This window comes from Papaver somniferum, unplaced genomic scaffold (genome assembly GCF_003573695.1).
Source record: "Papaver somniferum cultivar HN1 unplaced genomic scaffold, ASM357369v1 unplaced-scaffold_148, whole genome shotgun sequence".
Lineage (NCBI taxonomy): Eukaryota > Viridiplantae > Streptophyta > Magnoliopsida > Ranunculales > Papaveraceae > Papaver > Papaver somniferum.
In genome coordinates this window covers 1,183,190-1,195,770 of record NW_020624154.1, presented here as the reverse complement: position 1 = coordinate 1,195,770, position 12,581 = coordinate 1,183,190, and the positions used below count along the sequence as shown (strand labels likewise).

The 12,581-nt window shown below is 38.7% G+C and overlaps 1 protein-coding gene across 1 annotated transcript; it reads left to right on the top strand.

The window, feature by feature from the left end:
* Positions 1-5,416: 5,416 nt before the first annotated feature.
* Positions 5,417-7,932, top strand: LOC113335472 (auxin-responsive protein IAA16-like). Its single transcript, XM_026581511.1, has 5 exons — positions 5,417-5,943; positions 6,738-6,929; positions 7,005-7,175; positions 7,297-7,358; positions 7,556-7,932. The coding sequence occupies exons 1-5, from the start codon at positions 5,579-5,581 to the stop codon at positions 7,591-7,593; spliced, it is 828 nt and encodes a 275-aa protein (XP_026437296.1). The 5' UTR covers positions 5,417-5,578; the 3' UTR covers positions 7,594-7,932.
* Positions 7,933-12,581: the final 4,649 nt, after the last annotated feature.

Here is a 12,581-nt window from a genome sequence, read left to right as displayed (position 1 = left end):
AGCGAAATTTGATGCTGGGGATCTGGTCGATATAGAATTGGGCGAGCTCCCAGTACTTCTACAAAATCGGGTCGTGGATGGCGTATTTGCCTGTGATTTGTCGGATCACCAACTGCGAGTCGCTAGTTAGTCTTACATCTTATAGGCCCATCTCGACGATTAATCTCAGGGCGTGAATCGCAGCTTCGTACTCGGTGATGTTGTTTGTCGCCTTAAATTCCAATCTAAACGAATGGACCATTTTTCGTCCCTTTGGTGCGGTAAAGACTATCCCAAGTCCCGATCCATCTTTGTTCGACGCTCCATCGACGAATACTTCCCAACGTGATGGGATACTTGCTTCGGGTAAGTCGGCCGAGTCTTCTCGATCTTCTTCCATTCTGGGTATGTCCTCGACCTCATCTTCGTCGCTTAGTGGAAAATCTTCCAAGAAATCTGCCACTACTTGTGCCTTCACTGCTGTCCTCATTTCGTATAAAACATTGAACTGTTTAATTTGCGCCCCCCCATTTGGAGATCCTTCCAGATTAGCCTGCATTGTCCAGTACCGCCTCAATAGGTGATTTTGTGAGCACGCGGATCCGATGGGCTTGGAAATACGTCCTTAGCTTCAAGGTGGCGAAATCTAGAGCTAGAATCATCTGTTCCATCCTTGTATAATTTTTCTCGGCCGGACTTAATGTTTTGCTGATGAAGTAAACAGGCTTTTCCTTGTTCCCTTCATTTCTAACTAAGACTGCACTGATAGCATATGAAGTTGCTTCGAGGTATAATGTGAGGACCTCCGACGGCTCGGGTCTTTGTAATAGTGGAAGACTTGCAAGATGTAGCTTAATATTCTGAAACGCCTCCTCACAGGCGTCCGTCCATTTGAATTTCTCTCCCTTTTTAAGAGTGCTAAAGAAATCCTTGCATTTGTCGGAAGACCGAGATATGAATCGCCCCAATGCTGCTATACTTCCGTTCAGCTTTTGTACGTATTTTATTGTGGCTGGTGACGGCATCTCGAGGATGGCTCTGACTTTCTCGGGATCTGCTTCTATCCCCTTTGGAGTGATGATATATCCCAAAAATTTGCCCGATGTGACCCAAAAATCGCATTTGGTCGGGTTAACTTTCATTTTATATTCTCTCATCGTTCGAAAAATTTCCCGCAGGTCTCAGATGTGATTCTTGGCTAGGCGACTTTTTACTAGCATATCGTCGATATAGACCTCAATGGTGTTGTGGATCTGGTTTTCAAACATGTCGCCCACCAACCTCTGATATGTGGCGCCTACATTCTTCAGCCCAAACGGCATCTTGGTGTAGCAGTATAGGCCCCTTGGTGTGAAGAAGGAGGTGTGTTATTGATCCTCGGGAGCCAGAGGGATCTGATTATACCCCACGTATCCGTCCATCAATGTTAGTGCCTCGTACCCCACTATAGATTCCACCAGTTGATCGATACTTGGGAGAGGGAAAAAGTCCTTCGGACAAGCTTTGTTCAGGTCGCTGAAGTCGATACAGATTTTGACTTCTCCGTTTCTCTTTGGTACCACGACCATGTTAGATATACACTGTGGGTAGTGCGATTTCCTAATTATTCTCGATTCCTGTAACTTCTTTAGATCCTTCTCGACGGCCGCCTGTAATTCTGGTGCGATTCGCCTCATCTTTTGTCGGACTGGCTTGAAGCTTGGGTCGATCCTTAGATGGTGACAGCATACCTACGGATCTATACCCTCCACATCGTGCATGTTCCATGCGAATGCGTCCATGTTTTCCTTTAGCACCGCCACGAGATGGTTTACTTGTTCGTCCGATAGTAAGGACCCGATCCTTACCACCCTTGGTTCTTCTACAGTTCCCAAATTAATCTCCCGAGTAGGTTCCACGTCCGAGAAGTTTGGTTTTGATTCCTTCACCGGCGTTGTCTCCTTTAATTGCTATGAAGGCTCGTTTCCTTGTGCTTCGTAAGTCATGACCGCCTGCGAAATAACTCTTTCCAGTTCTTCTGCGACTTTGGCTTCTTTAGCCCTTTTCTTCTCTCCCCTTTGTCGTGCTCTCCGCTCCTCATTTATCTGGGCATCGACCTGCATGCACTGTCAGGCTGCCTATGGATCTCCTACGATCTCAGCCATCCCCTTGTACATTGGGAATCATAGCCTTTGATGATAGGACGATGCCACTCCTTTGATTCCCGCGATCCATGGTCTTCCGATTATAGATTCATATGGCGAGGCGACATCAACCACGCAGAATGTGGTTAAAGTATCTAGATAACCACCTCCATCCGATACCCTTAGAGTTACTTCGCCCTTTGGGATGGTTACGGTCCCATTAAAACCGTATATACGGTATGTCGATGGGACGAGTATATCATCTGACAACTCCATCCTTTTGAACGTATCATAAAAGAGTACTTCGACTGAGATCCCATTATCTACTAGTATCCTTCTTACCCCCCATTCCTCAATCAGTAGGGTGATAACCAAGGGATCACTGTGAGCTTGTCCGTTCATCGGGACATCCTAAGCCGAGAAAAAGATGGGTCGCATCATCCAGGATTCCATCGGCAAAGATTTTGCTACACTGAAAATTTCCTTCCCCTTATGATCTCTTTTGTGGATTCTTGACATGATTCCAGGATTCAGATTGTACGCTTGAGTGGTGGAATGGGAAATCGTGTTGACAAACTGTGTGGATCTGTCGATCCGGACCTGATGAACGGGTGCATCGGACGCTGCGGTCATCTGGACTGGGTGTCGGACGAACTGCCTCAGATAACCATCTCTAATAAGGTGTTGCACGATGTCTTTCACTTCTCGACAGTTATTTGTAGAGTGGCCTCGATATTGATGATAATGTCAGTATTCCGGGTGATCCTTGGTCTCCTCGAACTGTATCCCTCTTGAAGCTGGGTATATGATGTCACTCCTTTTTTCGACCTCTTTGAAGATTTCTTCTAGTGGAGAATTCAAAGGGGTGTATGTTCTCGCCTCGTGCCTCGGCCTCTTTCCTTTAGCCACCCATTCCTTCTTCCCATTTCCTCGCGTAGGTGGGCTCGGTCTCTTCTCGGGTCGCCTTTGAACATCGTCCGATGTCGACTCGGGTGCAGCACTAGCCTCTTGCACTCCCCTATCTCTTGACTCTTCCTGAATTTCTTCTAGGGCGATGAAATGTTCTTGCGTTTTCCTCATTTCTTTCAATGTTTGTGGTTTTTCAGTGAACATGGCTATCCAGATGGGATCCGACCTCCCAAGTGCGTTTTCAAACCCGAATATCTGCTGGTCGACGGGTACTTTCCCAATTTCTGTACACAAATTTCTCCATCTATCGGTCAATGATCTGAGAGGTTCTCTGAACCGTCGGGCCAAGGTGAATAACTTGTTGACCCTGGGTCGAGGTCTGTTGTTGTGCATGTATGTTTCAAGGAAGGCTTCGACTAGAGTCTCATAACTGTTGATTGTTCCTGGTACGAGGTTGTAGAACCATTTCCTTGCCTCGCCTTCCAAGCTTGCAGGGAAGAACTTGCACATTACCACCTCATGATTTTTCCATTGTATTAGGGACATTGTGTACATCTTCAAATGCTCAACTGCGTCTCCCGTGCCGTCGAACCTTGATGGGAAGGTGGGGAGCGTGCACTTAGGTGGGAAGACCCTTAGTTCTAGCTCTTGGGTGAAAGGGGTCCTCTCGGACTCGCTTATGACCTCGGCGAGCTTACCTTCTTCGCCGGTTCCTGACAACTTCCTTATCTTTTCCTCTAACTCTCTTATCTTGGCTTCAGTCGCATTGTCGGACCTTGTGTTTCTCTGTTGATTATTCCTCTCGTGGCTTTCGTAGTCTGTTGATGAATCCTCGAGTGGACTGTATCTTCCGATAGATGGTGTTGGGGGTGGTCCTGATCGACCGGAAATGTTTGGTCCTACTGAAGGTGGTACCTGCCTGATTCGGCCTTGGTGTCCTGATGTCCCTCGGCTAAAAGATCCTCTCGACCTTAAGTTTCGTAGCTGATAGTTCTCGAACTCTAGAGCTAGGTTCCTCTGTTGAACATCCCTTAAAGCCACCTCTTGCCTTCTTTGGCTTTCTAGAATTGCGAGCAGTGTTGGATTTGTACTTTCATGGCTATAGTGACCATTTGGATGGCCTAAATGGGCAGGGGGTAGTGCCGTCATCATAGGTGGTAGAGGTGTTACTACGGGGGGTATATGAGTCGATGTCGCCGGATCGATTCCGATAGTTTTTTCTCGTCCTAGTTATACTCGCCTTAGTCGTTCTTGCTCTCGCCCGAGGGCTTTTTGATACTCAGCTTGTCGTCTGATGTTTCGTCTCTGAGCATGCAGGATCAATGCTGCCTCATCATCTTCTGTGTCTGACGCGGTAAGTCCATCTATTTGATCATCCCTCCTTGGGGGAGAGGCGATTCGCTCCAAAGGCGATGGGTCACCGTCTCGTCCCAGATCGATCTCCTCGTCCACAGTTGGCATACCCCTTGCAGCAACTGGTGATTCCTCTGGTGGTGGATGCCCGTTACTCCCTCGCCTCGTCCCAGTTACTCCTCCTTGCATGTTGTTACTGGAGATCGTGCGGTTCCTCAGAGTGCTTCCCATCCCTGACGTGCTAGCCATCGGACACAGTGTGACGTTAGTCCGAGAGTCGTCCTTACCTACGTCAGTGAAAGCAGACAACACCTTATTTTGACCTGTTTTTGAAAAGTTTCTACAGTACGCACGGTTTTTAGAAGAAAAAGGTGACTGACACCAAGACTGAGTTTCAAAAGTACGATTCCCTCTGCTCTGCCATGCTGACCTCGCCAATTTTCCATGTTCAGACTCTAAGTGTCTCCTTTTAGACGGGTATCATGCTATGTCGCTTTCAAAGTTGCACGACGTCGCTTTCAGTACCACGACTCTGCATTAACTAAAGAAAAAAAACAATCAAAATGGACCATTCTTCTTCTGAAGTAATCGGATCTTATTCGTACTTGCATTTGTTTCTCTCCAGTAATCTTTCTTTTTCTCTTGCCGGATTTCCTGGTATTATACCTTTATGATATAATCTTGTTTCATTGTATTTTTTTTGTTTTCGATCTTAAACTCATGTAACCTCAAATTACCATTAATGAAAGGTTCCGTGAAACAGAAAGAAAAAAATTGTGTACCATAACACAGTTTAAGTTCTAATTAATTTTCGGGAGGAAAAAAAAAACAAAAATACATATACACTCGTAGGCTGTCTACTAAAAATCGTAGTTTCATTTAGCAAGTCAGCGAGAAATCCAGCTAATTACTCACTTCCACGTGTCGCCATCTCATCCGTTAAGAAACACCCATAAAGTGTTATTCCGAAAACAAATCAAAAATTGTGAACTAAGAAAAATAATTACGTAAAACCTTATTACATTTCATATATCAATATTCATCGGCAACTCTCTCTCTCTTTCTTTCTCTTCGTAGCTTTCTCTCAATCCAATCTTTTGTTCATCCAAGAAACGCTTTTTTCAGAACCAAAGCGGAAGAAGAAAAAGAAGGTTTTTCTTGAGACAAATTAATAAAGTCTAGAGAAGGGCCAAGTTGGTCCAAAACCAACTAAAATGATCGGAGGTGCCGAACGGAAAGAGCTCAATTTGATAAATTTTGAAGAAACAGAATTACGTTTAGGATTACCTGGTGGTAGTGCTAGTAATGAAAATAATAGTGAAGTTGAGAATGGGAAGAACTCTTCAGGAAAAAGAGGATTTTCTGAGACAATTGATTTAAAGCTTAATCTTGAGACTTCACTGTCTGCTTCGATAGAAGAATCGTCGGAATTAGTATTAATGGATCATCATCATCATCAGAATAATAATGAGAAGATCAGTAAGAGTTCGCTAGTGTCCGAGAATAAAAGTATTAAGGATAAAACTAGTGTTACTAGTTGTTCTAACGACGATCACCACGCCAAGCAGTCCGCTCCCAAGTAAATCTCTTACATCTTCCTTTGCCAATTTTTACTTGTTTTTCTTTTATCCATTGAATTTCTTAAAACATTTTGGTTATTTTCACGGAGTAATTTGCATGCATATTTCGTGTACATATGTTACTGTTCGGACAAAAACTCAACAATGTCTCTACATCAAGCAGCGTATAATTAGACGATTGTAAAAAAAAAATCTAGTTTAAGCAGATAAGTTTATGACTAACCTGGCAACTAAACTGTAAATTGAAGAGCTAGTTTGGTGTTTTTCGCCGAACAGCCACAACAGATCTATGCTTGTTTGTTTTCACTTGAATTTGGTTCATGGTCTAAGTATTTTTTTATTTTTCGGATGAGAAGGATGGAAGAACTTTAATGATTAAGTACAACCTTAATGAATATTGAATGTTTATCCTGACAAATTCAGTAACTACTACTTTGAAATTCATCATCTCTTTCGTTTAAAATACTTTCGGTTTCCAAATTCCGATGCATTATACAGTTCAATTCTCACACCACCGATCCTGACATTCTAAAATCTGATCACTTATGTATATTGTATATTGGTATTACCCATGACTCATGTTATAATCATAAATCTTTTTGTTTTTAAGTGAAATTTCTTCCTGTCTCGTTATGTAATTCCTGATTTTAGAATTTAGAATCTATTCCAATTATTGATTCCACATTTCATTTTAGTTATGACTTGTGCGGACTAAAACAAATTCAGTACTGCCAAAAATTGAAATTGTAGTTATAAAATATGCTAATCTGAGAAATATGCATGGGAATTTCAGGGCACAAGTTGTAGGTTGGCCGCCAGTTCGATCATATCGCAAGAATGTTCTATCTGTACACAAGAGCAATACAGAAGAGGTCGGCAACAGCAACAACGTTGCCTTCGTTAAAGTTAGCATGGACGGTGCACCTTGCCTTCGAAAGGTTGATTTGAAGTTGTACAAGAGTTACCAAGAACTTTCTCAAGCCTTGGGATCACAATAGGTAAACAACATTTAGTAATCCCATTCTAATTAATTGCTTGAAATTGCGCACTAATCCAATTGGGCTAAATGTGTTTGTTCTTTGTTTATGAATGAAGGTAACTGTGAAACTCAAGGGATGAAAGATTTTATGAACGAGAGTAAATTGATGGATCTTTTAAATGGGTCCGAGTACGTCCCGACTTATGAAGACAAAGATGGCGACTGGATGCTCGTAGGCGATGTACCATGGAGGTACCTAGTTTTTCTTGCGAGCAAAAATGAAATTCATCATATGACATGCAAAGTTAACTTACTACGTATTAGTAAATATTTTCTGCTGATCACATAATAATAGTTAATTTTGTATTATCAGGATGTTTGTCGACTCCTGCAAACGCTTACGGATCATGAAAGGATCAGAGGCAATTGGACTTGGTTTGTTACTAATCCAGAACCTTAAATACTTTTGTTAAAATTACAATATTCTGGCTAAAAGCATAGCAGGTTGATTATTGGTAGAATATGCCAAGTGTCTGGAATTTTAGAACAAAATAATGACTTAGTTAATCGTTCATTAATCATTACTGTATAATATTAATTCATCATTCTCTGAATATATACATGAATTTCAGCACCAAGAGCGGTGGAGAAATGCAGGAACAGAAGCTGAATACTAAATCTCTTTCTATCATTCAATCTGGATAATGACCTGTTCATTGAGCTCCCGGTTTCTTCGAAAGCGAAAACAGACTGAATTTTGCGGGAGTCTCTGAATTTGTCTGTACTTTATTTAAATTGGGTTGCTATATAAATTCTACAAGACTAATAAAAAATCATATTTATTATATAAGGGGGTATTGGTATCAAAGATTGAAAATTGGAGGAAAAGAAAAAGAAAAAGAAAACTGCTAGTTCTACTGTGTGCGTATGGGTTCTATTCTAAGACCTAGCTGTATTTATAAGCAGCACCTGTTTTCTTTCTACTATAATGTTTTTATTAATCCGTTACCGTAATTCATTTTCTATTTGTAGTGAGGTAGCTTTTATTTGCATGTAAAAATTAATTAATTTGTAGTATGATCATTTGTTTAGAATTTGATTTTATTTTTAAATTTTAAATAAAATGGAACAATGCCATATACGTATGGGTTGCATTGATTCATCTGCATATTAAGTTATGTAATTATGCTTCCGGAAGAAGAAAAGGTAACACTAATCAAATAGAAATTGTTTGGGCACTTGGTTGTAGTTCATATTTAATCCCTCCGTCCCTAATTAGATGACCTATTTGTAGTTTGCACAATTTTTAAGAGAAGGATGTTAGTAAAATTTAGAAATGATTTATCTCTTAAACTATATCACGGTTTTTCGTAAACTTTATACCGTTGAAAAGCATTTTAAAACAGCTACTTAACGAATATAAACATAACTATCAAACTATACATATTTCTTATAGTTCAAAAATAAGTCATCTATTTATGGGACAAAACTTAAAATCAAGTAGGTCGTCTAATTAGGGACGGAGGGAATATTTGTTTTTGTTTGCATTCTATCGCGTATTACTTTTGTATTCTATTATATTTTTTATTTATTCATTTTTTTAATTTTATTTTTTTATGAACAAGGAACCTTTTTATTTATGGAAATTCGAAATTATAATGAGTTTAACATCGCAAATAAAAGAATAAAAAGTAACAAGAACATGTCGTAAAAGTACAATACCGAGAAATCCAACAAGAGAAAAAGAAGGATTACCATAGTAAGACAAATACAAGTATGAGTAAATTCCGATTAAATCGGAGGAAGAATGGTTTTTCTCGGAAGTAAATTCTTACCATTTAGTTTGTTTTTCTTATGAGGAGAAATGGAACAGTAACTATATTAGTACTAACAGTTATTAGAAAAAAAAAACTTTTCATTTTTCTTTCTCTCTCCTTTCCTTTCCTCTTCTCTCTAAGAAAAAACCTTAGCCTCCATTAATCTCTTGCTCAGATTTGGTCTTTTTTGGACCAGATCTGAGCAAGATTTCTTTTTCTTCTTAAGTTTTAATCGAATAAAAGTAGTTTTTTTTTTGTGTCATTTGACATATTTCTTCGCTATTTGGAGCGATTTTTCTTCGCCATTTGGGGAGAGTTTCTCTTCGCTTTGAGGGTGATTTATTCAAACCTTGATCGCTGGTTCCTGACTTGCTATTCTCGATTCAAGAACATCGACAATCTAACCCGGTATTGCTTAGAATCCATATTCAATCCAAAGGATTTAGGGTATCCGGGTTCGTTTGGATTTACAAGATTTTGGGCAAATAACTCCTTTCTTATAGGAGTATCTCTTATATTGAAGAAGAGGAACATCAGATTATATGGCTCTTTCTCTTCGCGATTTACTTGTAATTGATATCTTCATTTGTAGTAGCGTTCTTATTATCTTTTATTTTGATGTTTTTTGTTATTCTTGTAAGCGATCATGTAATAACATTTTGATTTGAATAAATTGAAATTGTTGATTGACCAAAAAAAAAAGTTTGTTTTTCTTCTTTAGAAAGATATGCTCCTAAAATGGGAGTAATTTGCTCAAATCCCTGGTAACCAGTGATGAAGCTTCCGTCGTTAGAGAAATCACCAATGAAGATGAAGATTTCGTCGTTGGAGAGCATCAATATCGATCTTGGAACCCAACCCAATAACCAAGAACCGCCATTAAAGCGAAGATAAACCTCAAGAGAGTAGATAAAACCACCATAATGGTGTAGATAAGTTGAAAACATAGTAAAAATTAAGCTAAAACTACTAACTAACGTAGAAAACAAGAAATAATGAAGAAGTATGCTCAGAGCGATCCAAAATGGACCGGATCTGAGCAGAGAAGGGTTGTTATTGATGGTTTTGTCGAAGAAGAAGGAGTGAGAGAGAAAGAGAGAGAGAGGAGAGAAGTTATTATAGGATATATTGGAAGATGTTATTCTATTATATATAACATGCTAGGTAAATCATCTAAAACTAACAAAATATATCTAAAACTGCTAAAAAAGTGAAGCACCATAGATGTGGAAGAACCTAATACCGACTAGAACAATAAATGTATGACAAAAGTGGACAAAAAAACAAACACAACTTGCTCGGTCGACCTACACCAAGCATACCAGAATTTGCTACCTCTATCTTGTACATAACGAAAAAACTATTCAAACAAGCGAAGAAACACTCAATTCGGACATAGATGAAGAAGTTGTGATCAAAATATTCAGTACATTGGAACCAACTTGAATTTGGTTTTGTTGTTGGTTTTGGCAAAAAAACTGCAAGGGCTGAAATTCTTTATCAAAAAGTGGGGATGAAATTTTTTTTGTTCTCTACAAATTGAAGTAGATAAGCTGGAAACTCTTATAGATGTTTTTGACCACTTGGAGGAAATGAATAACACTTTGAGTGATAAAGATTATGCATCTAGATAGACAGCGAGGATTAACCATAAGAAGACTTCTCTAAACCTAGCAAGAAAATGGTTTGCAAAATCAAAAGGTCAGTGGCTTGCTGATGGTGAAAGAAACTCAAAAATGTTTTATCAAAATGCAAACTATAACCATAAAGTAAACCTCGTTTAATTGGGGGCCTAGACATTTTATTTTCACCCCAAATTTTTCAGGGGCGTATTAAACCGATAGTGAAAATACTGTTTTACCCTTTACGATTTTTTTTTCAAATAACGACTCTAATTAACGACCTTTCAAAGACAATAACTACTGTTAAGGGTCGTCATAGTCGTATTCAATACTATTACGACCCTTTAATGCATTTCTGCCATTAATGACTCTTCAAAGATAACGACTCTTTTTAGAGAATAACGACTGTCAGTAACGACACTTTAAAAACAATAACGACTGTTTGGAGTCGTCATATACGTAATAAAAACAATAACGACTCTTTCAAAGGGTTGTCAGGAAATTGATTATGCATATGAAGACTCCAAACAGTCGTACATTTCCGCCATTAATGACTCTTCAACGAAGATAACGACTCTTTTATAGGAAATAACGACTGTTTGGAGTCGTCACTGAAACAGTCGAAACATTAGCGACTGTTTAGAGTCGTCACTGAAACACTTCAATACCATGACGATATTTCATACAAATCTGGGGGAAAAAAATGAAAGAAAGAAAGAAAATTGCAAACAAAAAAAATGAAAAACAAATTAAACTCTAATTAATTAATATTATCACTAATTATATAAGGGTAGATTAGGCATTTAAAAAAATGGATAAGGGATGACCCAAATTAGGGTGGGGTGACCTTTTTGTCCTCTAGTGGGAGGCCCCCAATTAAAATCCATGGCCCCCAATTAAACGAGGAAAGTAAACTCTATTAATTCTCTAGTAATCAATGGTGCAATGTGTCATGATAAGAGTTTAATCAATGCAGAAGCCAAGAAATTTTATGAAAACCTCTTTAACGAGGAAGTTCATTCTAGGCCAACTTTTGATAACATTGATTTACCTATCTTAAGTGTGCAACATAGAATTATTCAAGAGAAAACTTTCTTGGAGGAAGAAGTGAAACATGTTATTTGGAGTTTTTTGGGACCAATAAATCTCCAGGTCCTGATGGTTTTATAATGGAGTTTTTCAAGACATCTTGGAAAATCATTAAACAAAATATCATGGCAGTGATGGAAGAATTTCAACATACAAGGAGATTAGACTGGAGATTAAATTGCATCAATATAATTCTTATTCCAGAATATGAGGGTGCTACTAGTATGCATAACTTTAGACCTATCAGCCTTATTGGTGGTGTTTATAAAATAATATCCAAGTTACTGGCTGATAGATTGAAGTTAGTGTTGCCTACAATCATTTTAGAGTTCCAAGGTGCTTTTGTGGATAATAGACAAATTATTGATGAAATTCTAATTGCTTCTGAATTGGTGGATGCTAGAGAGAGGGACAATGTCGCTGGTTTGGTGGTGAAAGTAGATTTAGAGAAAGCTTTTTATAATTCTTACTGTATAATCTTAATTAATCATTCTCTGAATATATACATGAATTTCAGCACCAAGAGCGGTGGAGAAATGCAGGAACAGAAGCTGAATACTAAATCTCTTTCTATCATTCAATCTGGATAATGACCTATTCATTGAGCTCCTGGTTTCTTCCAAAGCGAAAACAAACGACAACAAATGGTGTTGTAGACTGAATTTTGTCTGGGGTGTCTTTGAATTTGTACGTACTTTATTTAAATTGGGTTGCTATATAAATTCTACAAGACTAATAAAAAATCATATCTAACAAGATGATAATTGAAACTCAATTCTCCATTCTCATTCATTCTGATCCTACCAAAATCTGATGTGGACAATCTAATTAGAGAGTATTAGGAAATACAACTTTCTCATTAATTCTAATCCCACTGAATTAACTTTAGTACTTCCTTCCACGTCTTTAACATCTCCCACTTAACCCATTTTCCCATAACCAAACTTTCTCTATGTGACTGACGATCCCGACTAAAAACAAACTACAACAGCATCAGAACTGCTAGCTTTGTTTTTCACAACTCATGTTTGATTTTATCTTTGTTCTTGAACCCGAGTAATTGGGTGTATGGTATTGTTCTCCTTGAAGAATCAAATAAACAATCACCGTAAACAGGTTTGGAAATTCTT